The sequence below is a fragment of the Candoia aspera genome, chromosome 3 (genome assembly GCF_035149785.1).
Source record: "Candoia aspera isolate rCanAsp1 chromosome 3, rCanAsp1.hap2, whole genome shotgun sequence".
NCBI classification, from domain to species: domain Eukaryota; kingdom Metazoa; phylum Chordata; class Lepidosauria; order Squamata; family Boidae; genus Candoia; species Candoia aspera.
The window spans coordinates 59,765,401-59,778,302 of NC_086155.1; the positions used below are offsets into that span (position 1 = coordinate 59,765,401).

Below are 12,902 nucleotides of genomic sequence, written 5' to 3' on the forward strand. Positions count from 1 at the left end.
AAATCTGTCTTTTCTGGAGAGATGGGCGGTGATCGAAATTTGAAAAATGAATAAATGTTTTAAAAATGGTTTTGCCATTCTCTTAGTGAAGTAATAACAATGATCAGAATGATCTAGGAATTTTCACAATTCCTGTATGCACATATAACTTATATGTAGTTCTCACTGAGAGATTAAAATCTGGTTTCAGGCTAACCCTTCTGTCCATAGGATGAGTGCTACAGCTCACCATAGCATCTTCACCCATTGTACTCCTTCAAAACCAAGAAAAAAATGGGACAGTCCAATTTTAGAAAGTTGGTCAGCTCTATGTTACCATAACTGAATTACGTCAATAGAGGGTTTGGGGGTGGGTAGGGGGAGAAGGTGTCAAATTCCACCTAACTGCTTATTTTGTGTGTTCATTTTCCTAGCGGCTATCTCTTGTACTATGCTGTACAATGTTTTGAACTTCCCTGCTGGAGTTGTACCAGTCACCACAGTTACGGAAGCGGATGAAGAAGAGATGGTGCAATACCAGGGACAGTATGGTGACCCCTGGGATAAGACCCTGAAAGAGGTTTGTATGAACTCTGGAGGCACTAGAGCAGAAATGATATTTGAGATCGTGAAGACATTTGATTTCACAATCAAAATTAAAAATGTTTAATTTTAATTTACCTGCTATTATTGGATAAATGAGTAAGGTTAGCTAAACTTTCCTAAATTCTAATTAAATAATCTATTTCTACCCAAAAATGCTAACAGTAAAGTTTAATTTAAGGACATCAATGATCCAATATCACCCTACTCAGAATTTTCCTATCTTTTATAAGTAGCCTTCACTAAAATAGATGAGTATGGATGAAGAACGTGCATGATGAAATTATGGCATTATAGGATATTACAACTAAACATTCATGATGATTGTAGAATTTTTCTTGCACAAGTAGATGAAGTTGATTCACGCTTCGTAGTTGCTTCCAAAGTGGAAATGGTCTTGACATTCTCTTACTGGAGTCTGGCAAGAGCAATAATTTGGACATCATTTGTCAAATATTGTCAGACATAGACTACTTAATATTGCTGAAAAATACTTTGGCATAAAATATTGATCCTGAATAGCAAAATGTCATAAATCTAGATGATGTATAAAGAATAACTCCCTGAAAAAATTCAGAGGAAAGTTTTATAGAGAACTTTTTGGAGCAAATTTATTTTCAGCTGCAGATAGAATATTGTGGATTGAAAATACTCTTCCTGTTTTAAGAGAGGAAAAATTCAAGCAAATTGAGAATTTGAAGGGAAGAAATGTTAATCTAAGAACAGAATCCAGGGTTATAACCATTGTGTTTTAGGGAAGGATATTTTTAAATATCTTTTTCTGCAAGGCCAGGATTAAATTTACATGAAGAATCTTGACAAAAAGTGATCTAAATCCATTTTTAAATAATACTGGAGGTGGGGTGTGTGTGACACAAATATTTGAATAACAGCTTACCCTGGACATCAACTAAAGATGGGTGCTCAAGAGTAGACTTAATGTCACCTTTCTATGCAGACACTTATGTCTTTTATTATTTCTCATATTTTACACCTCTGGGGAGATTGGCTTCCAAGGCAGCAGTCATATGAAGAATACCAGAGAAAGAACCTACTCTTCACTCAGTGTGAACAGCTTTATTAATAGTCTTAGCTAGGAGTCTGAGATGCTAAGGTTGCAGTCCTATGAAAACTTACCTGAGAACAATTGCCACTGGACAGGGGGAGCCTTATTTTAAGGAAGCCTGCCCAGGACCACTTTTCAGTATTCAGAGAAGCTTGGACCTTGAACCTTGGACCTGAGCTATCTGAATAATTATGCTCTTTCACTATCTTTTTCAGGCAGTAGAAGGTGCTGTTGGGCTTCCTGTGGCAGTTCAGTGTGTAGCTTTACCATGGCAGGAGGAATTATGCCTTCGGTTAATGAAAGAAGTAGAGATGCTGTCCAACAAAGAGCAACAGAAGAAAGTAATCTGATCCTGATAAATAAGCCATTTGCAGATCAAGGATGAAAGAATATCAAGGAATCTCTGCTATATATAACATGGCACATGTTTGATCCCAGAATATTCATTGTTTTATCAAAGGGAAGGGTGATCTTTTATCCAAGTTATCCACTTCTACAAATTGCTGTGAAAGGCTGGTCCTGCTCCTTCTGAATAGAAATGCCCTATTGAGGCATTTCTCTTTCTATTCATTTACAGTTACAGGAGGTGGCTGGGGGGAGGTTCACACTTTCTGCCATATTCCCATCTTTCTTCTCCATTGAACAGAAAAACAATGAAGACTTTCCTTGCAACTTAAAATACACAACAGTCAAGTTATACATTGGTCAGAAGTCTCCACTTGATTTTTGTAGGCTGCCTGAATAATTGAGAACCCAGACAGCTGAAGGTTCTAAGTCAGAGAGGAAGACTCTGTGAGTTGAGAAGGTCTCGCTTTTGGGTTTTTTTCCTTCTGTCCAATAGAGAGGATCTCTTCTCAGTCAGTTGTAAATGCGCAAGGTTGAATACTGAGGCTACAGCGCATGATCTTATTTAATATCCTATTTGAGCCTTCTTCTTTATTTGCAATTTCAAGATGCAATTCAAAGTATACTATCATTATATCACCTTTTTTCCCACTAAAAATATAGTTCTTAAGGTGAATGGATGTTCTGCATCCCCCAAAATTTTCTTTGGAGGGCCTGGGGGGGAGAGTTGTAAATGTCAGAGCAGATCAGAAGAAGTAAACCTGAAGGCTATAAAGAAAATCAATATTTCATAATGGGGTAAACCTAAATGATCACACAATGTCACACAATTGGGGGTAAACCTAAATGATCACACAGTGTCATGCAAATTCTCTAGAATTCCTTATTAGGCAAGCTATAAACAAAGCAAGAAAGCCACAGGGAGGGAAAATTATTTGGTTAAAATAAGGCACCATTTGAATTTTACCCAATTACCCTGAGTAACCTTAGATCTGTAAGTGTTGGCCTAATTCCATCACTCAATGCTCTTTGAAGTGCTAGGGCAGGGGAAAACAGAGAAGGCACAATTTAGGTCCTAGCAACTGTTGAGACAGACCTGTTTTAAGAAAACGATTGAGTTTCCAAAACAGTGTGAGCCACAGACTCATTGTCTATCCGTAAATGTGAATTACAGGTAGACCTTGCTTAATGACTGCCTTGTTTAGCGAGCATTTGAAGTTACAATGGTGCTGAAAAAATAACTTTACAAATGGCCCTCACACAACGTTTGCAGTGCCCCCAGTCACGTGATTGCCATTTGTGTGCTTCACAGCCAGTTTCCAACAAACAGTCAATGGGAAGCCAGCAGTAAAATTGCAAGTTGCGGTCATGTGATTTCTTGCTTAACAAACTGTGGTGACCCACTTAACGAACACAGCGGAAGTGACATCATAAGTCTGGTGTGGTCACATGATGTCTTGCTTAATGACTGGTTGCTTAGCGATGGAGTGTCATGTTCACCGTTTCAATGTGCATTGTACATTGTAACGTTTTGCATGTCAAGTTGCTAATGCGTGTTCTGGTTGGGAGGGGCTGTGAGGACGCATTCTCCTGGGTTTGTTATCTGTATTCAGTTGAATGGAATGTGTTTGGGTTATCTGGTCTGTTCAACTGTTTTCTTCCCAGGAGATCAGCAGAACTCGTTACCAGCACCTGGGGTGGGGAATTTGAAACAGTTGGGTGAGGGGAGGGATTACGTTTGCACCAAGGGTTTTTAGTTTGTATTTGGCGCGCTTTTGCTCATTCTCAGCTTTCTCTGTATTTGCACACTATTCTTTAATAAACCAGATATTATTAAGCTCCTGCTTGTGAGTCTGAGTATATTAGGATAGGCAATCATTACATAAAGCTGAGAATCACTAAGTTTTACCGTTAGCACCTTTCCAGATTTGCTCTTGTGAGGGAGTAGAGCTAGCGATGACCGAACCCAAACTCAAGACTGGTGGAAGCAAGGAAATGAGCAACGGGGTGCCCGATTCCACTGTTAGGAGAACAGAGGGGAACCCTACTCCAGAACCATATGGGGTACAAGAGGGTTCAAGTTCCAGCCTGGAGGAAGAGGAGGTTGGAGAAGGAAGAGCACCCGAAACCACCGGAGAGTCGCCAGGCGAGCTGATCACCTGGGATGAGGCGCAGGGACACCTACCAGGGACGTCAAGTACGTTCTGGAAGCAGCGGTACCCGTTATCCCCAATCGTCGTAAGGACGAAGGGGAAGCAGGACGGATGAGGGAAGGAGGACTCCCAACCCCCTGAAAGGCTAAGGGTAATGGAGGCAAAATTGGAGTCAATGGAGTATATGTTTAAGAAATGGTCAATGGCATGGGGGCCCCAGGTAAGGAGCGAAGGGGAATCAAGCGCCAGGTACTCGTCCCCCCCCCCTCGGCGGCACCACCGCTGGAGAGAGGCAGGAGATGGCACAGGGCTGAGCCAAGACCTCCCAGAGTTCATCTCGCAGAATCCCCTCCTCGAGAATGGAGATCCCCAGCAATCAGGGGCATGACCGGGCAACCAGATGTTGTATGGGGCCCGCCCAGAGTGGGAGTGAAAGACTTTGCAATCAAATTTGAGGGGGATCCAACTAAGTTGTCCTTCTTCCTCACAAATGCAAGGAATTATATGGATGAATTCGGACCGTATTTCCGTTCCGAAAGGGCCAAGATAAATGCCATTGCCAACAAGTTGAAGGGGAGGGCAGCTGACTGGTATGTTCAGTTAAGCGAGGCAGAAGCTCCTGAGCTTGATGAGTTTGAAGAATTCCTGTGGGCATTGAAGTTGCACTTTGTAGACCCATTAGTCAAAGAAAGAGCAAAAAGGGCTTTAAAGGAGCTCAGCCAGGGGCAGCGGTCAGTAGCAGACTACGCCCTGGAGTTTAAGGCTTTGGCTGGGAAGGTTGAGGACTGGTCCCAGTCTACCTTAATAGAGCGATTCAAAGAAGGTCTGAATATGGAGGTCCTGAGGTGTGCGTTGGGCAGAGACGACCCAGACACCCTGTATGAATGGATACAGCTGGCTGGGAAGGCTGAACATGCCCAAGAAACCTTCTTGCAGACCAAGAGGGTGGCAAGGCAAGCGGCGATCATCAAGGGACCCCGAACCGCTGCAGCAGCTGTGAAGCCTGGGTATCGAGCCTGGGAGGAGGAGAGGGAGTGGCGTTACACCAAAGGGCAGTGCCTCCGGTGCGGGAAGGAGGGCCACAGGGTGGCTGCTTGCCCAAAAGCCAAGGCAGTGGATCAGTCTGGAAAAGCGGTGGGCAAATCGCCATCGCTGACCAGGAGAATGACGGCGGCCAAGGGGGAGACCAAGGTTGATGAGGTACCCTACTTTGGTGGAGAGGAGGAAAGCGATCCTAAAGAGCCAGCGGGAAACGCCAGCCACCTGCTCTGAAAAGCACCTGTGGGCAGGTGGAGGAGGACAGGCGCGAAGATGTCTTGGTGAGAGAGAACTGTCCCACTCTGAATGTGAAGGTAAAGCTGGGCTCCCGCACGAAGACTGTTGAGGTTTGGGCGTTAATTGACTCGGGGTGTTCAAGGTGCTTAATGCACCCAGACGTGGTTGCTGCTCTGGACCTACCCAGCTTCCCCCTTCAGCAGCCCATGGTTTTCACCCAACTGGATGGTTCAACAGCGGGGGGGGGGGGGCGGTGACCCATTTCACAGGAATGGTGGCGTTGCAATTAGGTAGCCACCGTGAGGGTTTAAAGTTTGTAGTGGCACCTGTGAGTCATCCCTTGGTCATCCTAGGGATTCCATGGTTGGTCCAAAGAAACCCCTACATAAACTGGGAACACAGGACTCTGACTTTTCCAGATGGTTTTTACCAAGCCCCTACAGCAGACCGAGTTCCTTATGCTGTAGTGGGGAGGGCTGCGGTGGCAACCCCACGTATCAGTGTGATACCACTGGAGGGCTTACCGGAGAGATACCAGGAGTTTGCTGATGAGTTTGGGGAGATGGAAGCGGACCAACTCCCTCCTCATCGAAAAACTGACTGTGCGATAGAGTTGGTCCCCAACGCTCAACTGCCCAAGCTGAATATTTATGCAATGACTCAAAAAGAGCTTGAGGCTCTGCGGGACTTTGTGGATAAAAACTTGGCCAGGGGGTTTATTGAGCCAGCGAATTCTCCAGTCGGAGCCCCCGTGCTGTTCCGTGACAAGAAGGATGGCACGCTAAGACTCTGTACAGACTACCAGGGGTTAAATGCCGTCTCAATATCAAACAAGTACCCTTTGCTGCTAATTAAAGACATGTTAGCCCATTTGTCAAAGGGCAAAATTTTCTCCAAGCTGGATTTGCGGGAAGCCTATTTCCGCATCCGCATCCGCATACGAGAGGGGGATGAGTGGAAGACTACTTTTAATTGTCCATTGGGTTCTTTCCAGTACACAGTCCTACCTTTTGGGTTGGTGGGAGCACCCGGGGTGTTTATGCAACTGATTAATGAAGTGTTACATGACCATTTGTTCCAAGGGGTATTGGTGTATCTAGATGATGTTTTGATTTATACAGAGACTGAGGAGGAGCACGAACGCCTCATTAGGCAGGTGCTTAGTAAGCTGAGGAGTGCCAAACTTTATGCCAAACTTTCTAAATGTGAGTTTCACAAAACTCGCCTTGCCTATCTGGGGTATAGGATATCTGACAAGGGCATTGAGATTGGCCCCATTAAAATTCAAGTGATCTTGGGGTGGGAACACCCACGTACCCGGAGGCAACTCCAAAGTTTTCTCAGGTTCAGCAATTATTACCGCCAGTTTATCCAGGGGTTCGCTGAAATTGCCTTGCCCTTACTGATTTACTATGTACCAAGGGGTTAGGAGACACATGCAAGGTGAGGAACCCGGGGGCAGTGCTCAATTGGACCCCTGACTGCCAGGCAGCTTTTGAAAAACTTAAAATCCTTTTCACTGCTGAACCCATTTTGCAGCACCCCGATCCCACTGGACACTTTGTGGTTCAGGTAGATGCTTCTGATTTTTCAATTGGGGTGCTCTTGCTGCAAAAAGATTCTGACAATCACCTGAAGCCTTGTGCTTATTTGTCCAGGAAGTTTTCTGAGACCGAACAACGGTGGCATGTTTGGGAGAAGGAGGCTTTTGCAGTTAAGGCAGCTTTAGAAGCCTGGCGCCACCTTTTAGAGGGGGCTAAATGCCCTTTTGAAGTTTGGACTGACCATAAAAATTTAGAGGCGCTCCACACCCCTCGGAGACTCAGTCCTAAACAGATTCTCTGGGCTCAATTTTTTAGTCATTTCAATTTCCAGCTGAAGTTTATTCCGGGCAGGAAGAACTTCCTTGCTGATGCTCTCTCACGGTTACCCCAAGATTCTGTCCAAGCAACTGACATCGTGGGTACTGTGTGGACAGTCACAGCTGGGTCTGCAGGCTGTAACTCACAGCCAAACCCGTGCGCAGCTGCCTCCGACCCCGGTTTCGCCAGCCAGGAGGAGGACGCAGATTCCCTCTCAATTGCAACAACAGTTTCTCCAGACACTGAAATCTGATACTTGGTTGCAGGCAAACAGAGACAATGTTTCATTTGACAGTGGTTTAGCTTGGAGGCAAAACCACCTCTATGTGCCTGAACAGTTGCGGGCGGAAATCTTAACCCATTCTCACGATGATAAGGTTGCTGGGCACTTTGGGTTTGTAAAAACGTTGCACCTAGTTCGGCGCCAGTTTTGGTGGCCCACTCTGAGGCACGATGTGAAAGACTATGTCGCTTCCTGTCCTGTGTGTGCCATGTCAAAACGAAAAGGGGGTAAACCGCAGGGACTCCTGCAGCCAGTGGCGAGCCCATCCCGCCCTTGGGACGACATTTCTATGGATTTTATTGTTGACCTCCCTCCCAGCCAGAAGACAGTAATTTGGGTGGTCAAGGATTACTTTTCCAAGCAAGCCCATTTCATTCCATGTGCTTCTATTCCTTCCGCCCCACAATTGGCACGCCTTTTTCTGATACACATCTACCAGCTCCACGGTAGCCCCTCCCGTTTGGTCACGGATCGCGGGACACAGTTCACTTCCCAGTTTTGGAAATCATTTTTGAAATTGATTGGCACCAAGCAGGCATTGTCCACTGCTTCGCATCCTGAGACTGACGGATCTACGGAGGTTTTAAATTCAACCCTTGAACAATTTTTAAGGACATTTATAAACTACCAACAGGACAATTGGGTTGATTTGCTCCCTTTCGCTGAGGTCGCTTACAACAATGCGGTCCATCAGAGCACGGGGCACACCCCTTTTTGTGTAGTTTCTGGGAGGGAATTCGTGCCCATTCCTGAGTTGCCACAACTTCTTACCCAGCCCTGTTCTGCATCTGATTGGGCTGCTCAACTGGCTGATTCATGGCCGGTGATTCAGCAGGCTTTGGCTGATGCCCAGTCTGCTTACAAATTGCACGCAGACAAGCAACGAGCTGTTCAACCTGATTTTAAGGTTGGCGATCAGGTGTATCTTTCCACCAAGTTCATAAAGTCCCCACAGCCATCACGAAAGTTGGCCCCGAAATTTATTGGCCCTTTCCCCATTATTGGCATTGTAAATTTGGTCACTTTTAAGTTGGATCTGCCTCACAATTTGAAACGCTTGCACCCTGTTTTTCATTGCAGCCTGCTCAAGCCTGTCCACCAATCTTCCCACTGGCATCCCCAACCTCCTCCTCCTGCTTTGATCATGATTGACGGGCAACAACACTTTGAAGTCAAGGAGGTTGTTGATTCCTGCAAGCTTCGAGGCACCCTCCAGTACCTGATCCGCTGGAAACACTTTCCTCACCCTGAGTGGGTGTCTGCTCGCAACGTTAACGCTCCTGTTTTAGTTAGGCACTTTCATCTAGCTTATCCTTTGAAACCTGCTCCTTGATGTTTTGACTTTGTTTTGGCGGGGTGGTATGTCATGTTCACCATTTCAGTGTGCATTGTACATCGTAACGTTTTGCATGTCAAGTTGCTAATGCGTGTTCTGGTTGGGAGGGGCTGTGAGGACGCATTCTCCTGGGTTTGTTATCTGTATTCAGTTGAATGGAATGTGTTTGGGTTATCTGGTCTGTTCAACGTTTTCTTCCCAGGAGATCAGCAGAACTCGTTACCAGCACCTGGGGTGGGGAATTTGAAACAGTTGGGCGAGGGGAGGGATTACGTTTGCACCAAGGGTTTTTAGTTTGTATTTGGCGCGCTTTTGCTCATTCTCAGCCTTCTCTGTATTTGCACGCTATTCTTTAATAAACCAGATATTATTAAGCTCCTGCTTGTGAGTCTGAGTATATTAGGATAGGCAATCATTACATGGAGTTGCCGGTCCCAGTGTCGTAGTTAAGCAAGGGCTACCTGTATCCACAATAAAGCCAGGCCACAGTGTAGCTGGTAGCCATTGTAAGCTTCATCTTTTGAAAATATAGTCAGTATTTGTGGAATGAAAAACATATTGATAGGAGCAGGGGGAAAGGGGATTTCCTTTCATTTTCAGAAAATTCCAGGATCATCATTGCTTAATTCTTGCATACCTTTTGTTCTGTAACTACTTTAATTCAGACAAGCAACCATGTGCATTTTTGTGCACATCTTTTTATTATACAGTATAGATCCTTTTATGCAATATTCTTTAAGGTTGTAGGTTACTTGCATATCAGCATTCACTTTCCTCTATTATGCATACTGTATGGCAATTTCTTAAATTAATGGATAATGGATTTTGAAAAATGGTTTCAGTTTGTATGTTGGCTGAAAATGAAAATATTAGGTGTTTGCATTAAAATGTTAAATAGATACATTTCTTTTCCACCTCTAAATCAGAGTATATAAAGGATTTCTGATGACAAGTCTGGAAAAAAGTTGTGTTCCAAAAACATTCACATGTGGTGAAAGGAAATTTGATGTACGCTGATAACATTCCTTGGAGTCAGCATTTACACTGCTCATACCTGCCCTTTTCACTATTATTTGCATTTATGATCTCCTTTAAATTTAAACTATATCAATAATTGCTTCTCTGCAGAAATTTACTAACTTCAGTGCAAAATTTGCTGACTTTTGTTAATTATTCATGCTTTATTTTTATTTGCAAAATAGATGCCAAAGGACTTACCATGTGAAAAAAAAACATCATAAAAGAGCTTATCACAGTGGCAGATCAAGCTATTAAGATTAAATTCATCCATTAAGATCCAGCGATGGATATAATGTATCAGAATAAAAACAGGGTTAAAGCTTTAACTCACTTTTGGAACTTGATAGTATCAAATACTCTTTGCTCTCTCCCTGAAATTTAAAATAGAAGGGGACATGTAGGCATACCCAAATGCAGTAATGCAGTAGAACTGGGGTGATGGTACCTTCAGATATTCAAAGCAAGCTGGGGGTGGTCATCTGGCTATTGGAACCTGGCAGGACTTCCTACTTCTTACTATGAATTTCCTACATGAACATCATGGAGGACCTGCCCAATCCAGGTCTTTCCTCTGTTATGTACATTGTAGTACTGTTACCTCAGCAAAGCCCAGTATCTGTGAATCAGAATGGGGACTGTATTTGGCCAGGTGGAAGAAGCATAATATTGTCATATTGATCTAAACTGAAATGGATGAAAAGCTTTAACAGCAATGCTGACTTGCCTTTTGCCCTATTTTGAGATTAGTGCTAGGTAACTGCTCATCTCCCAAATAGAATTCAGTGGAAGTAATATTTGTTGCTTATATTGATTGACATGATGGGAGTTAAAATCCACATTTAGATGGCACCAGGTTGGAGAAAGCTGTGCTACATTGTTTATTATTCTCAAAGAATTCCCTTTTGGTAGAAAACAAGAGGCAGCGATTCAAAAATATACACACTCTGGGGTTTGCTGCTGTTTTGCACCAAAAATACGAGGAGGAAGGAGTATTAGATATGTTCACTGCCTTGAGTTATTTATAAAAATAATAAAGGTGGGATAGAAAACAAACAAACAAACAAACAAACACTGCTTTGAACTGGTTTGCTATGCTCTCCATTGTTTGAAGGTCAGATGTTAACCAGTTTGGTTAGGCTTTGATGTAGCTTTGCATTTAATGTGAATGTCAAAGAGTAGGGGGAAATTATTTATTTCCTTTTGCTTCCTTTTTAGGAGGCTAAAAACTCATGTTCTAGTTGTTGTTTTACATAGCTGAATGCTGATTATTCTATTGGCAATTGTGAGTGATTACTGTATTATCTGCACTCAGAAAAAGTTATTGTTTTGAATGCTAAAAGAATTAATGATACATAAAACTATGTTATTTTTGGCTGCATTCATCAGCAGAAATGTGTTGCGCAGCATCACTGCACTGTGTTTACCCCAATCTCTTCCCTCCAAGGAATACAAGAGACGGGTGGAGACAGTTTATTGTAGAAGATTTACATACATATCATTTACATTTGGAAAAGCTTATTGGTGCTGAAGCTGATTATCCCACAAGTCCAGGGGAGGCTCACTCATCCCTTGCCTTAAAACCAGAGGCAGAAAGACTCATTCTCTTTTGGGCTGAGCAAAGTATATTTTTATATACTAATAAAGCACAAGTGAAAAGGAGAATCTAATTTAGGACTTTAATGTGGAAGGCTGACTGAGATGCAAAAATAGAATTTCAGGGGAGATGATGATGATGATGATGATGATGATGATGATGATGATGATGATGATGATGATGATGATGATAGACTCCCTGCAGTAAAGGTCAGGATGAAGATTGGCTTTTAAATGCTTTTCATACATACCACAGCAATACAAAATTTCTCAATAGCTTAGCCCATCTGTATCTCCTTGGATCTGTGGCATGCTGGAATGGCTTATACATTACAGCTGAACCCTGCAGATGCAGATTCCATCACATGTTCCATAAGGGGGTGGACAGGCTGACGTCTACTAAGCCACATTAAGTGGTATGTTGGTGATCTTGGCACCAATGTAGAGAGAGTTAAGCAGAGGCTTCTAGTACAAGAGCTGACACAATGGAGCCTTTGATGCAAATAGCATTTTGTCACTCCTTTCGACTTTGTTACCCTATTGGGGTCTGTGACAAGCAGAGGAGCTGACATTTGGCCCAAACTAGATGTGTTTTAAGAGGCCTTAGTTTAAGGCTTCTCCTATAATTAGAAACACAAATTCTTTTGGAGTCAGAACTTCATACAAATAAAATTAATATAATGTTTAAAATGGTTTCTAGATTTGGAAGTGGTGGTCTCTGAAAGGGAGTATAACCCTTTCATCCTGCCTTTTCACCCTATCTAGTTTCTATTTCAAGGCATTAAGTAATATGGCTAGTTAATTAATAAAACTGAAGAACTAGGAGATCCCCAAATTTCCCCATGATGCATATGAAGTTCACCCATTTCTCATGGCCTTCAAGGGGATGGGGACCTGTGGCTCTCTAAGACGTGACTCAACTATATCCCTCAGCATGGGGCATTCTAGGCCAACAGCATTTCCCTTTCTTGGGTTAAATGATTTAAATAATCATAGGTGGTTAATAATTGTGAGGCAAGTCGGTGAACTGTGATCGCTTTTTTTCTTTTGGGGTGCCTTTAAGTCAGTGTTGACTCCTGGTGACTGCCTGGGCAAGTACGTCCTGCAGTTTTCTTGGCAAGGCTTTTCAGAAGTGGTTTGCCATTGCCTGCTTCCTAGGGCTGAGAGAGAGGGACTGGCCCAAGGTCACGTGGCTTCATGCCTAAGGCAGGACTAGAATTCATGGTGTCCTGGTTTCTAGCCTGATGCCTTCATCACTACACCAAACTGGCTCTCTTACTGATTGCTTTCCCATTTCATAAATGATAACAGAGTTTTCATGTGTTTCAGTTATGGTGATGCAATTACAGCATTATCAAATAACCATCAAATGACTACAGGTAGCTTT

General features: G+C 43.4%; 1 protein-coding gene across 4 annotated transcripts in view; it reads left to right on the plus strand.

Annotated features, from left to right (window-relative positions):
* LOC134493387 (vitamin D3 hydroxylase-associated protein-like) overlaps positions 1-2,169 on the plus strand; it is a 44,711-nt gene extending 42,542 nt beyond the window's left edge. For all 4 annotated transcript variants that reach the window (XM_063297881.1, XM_063297882.1, XM_063297884.1 and 1 more), the window contains exons 16-17: positions 414-559; positions 1,864-2,169. In XM_063297881.1, the coding sequence (XP_063153951.1) occupies positions 414-559; positions 1,864-1,998 (281 nt within the window). In that variant the 3' untranslated portion in view covers positions 1,999-2,169. The remainder of the gene's footprint in view (positions 1-413; positions 560-1,863) is intronic.
* The last annotated feature ends 10,733 nt before the right edge of the window (positions 2,170-12,902 follow it).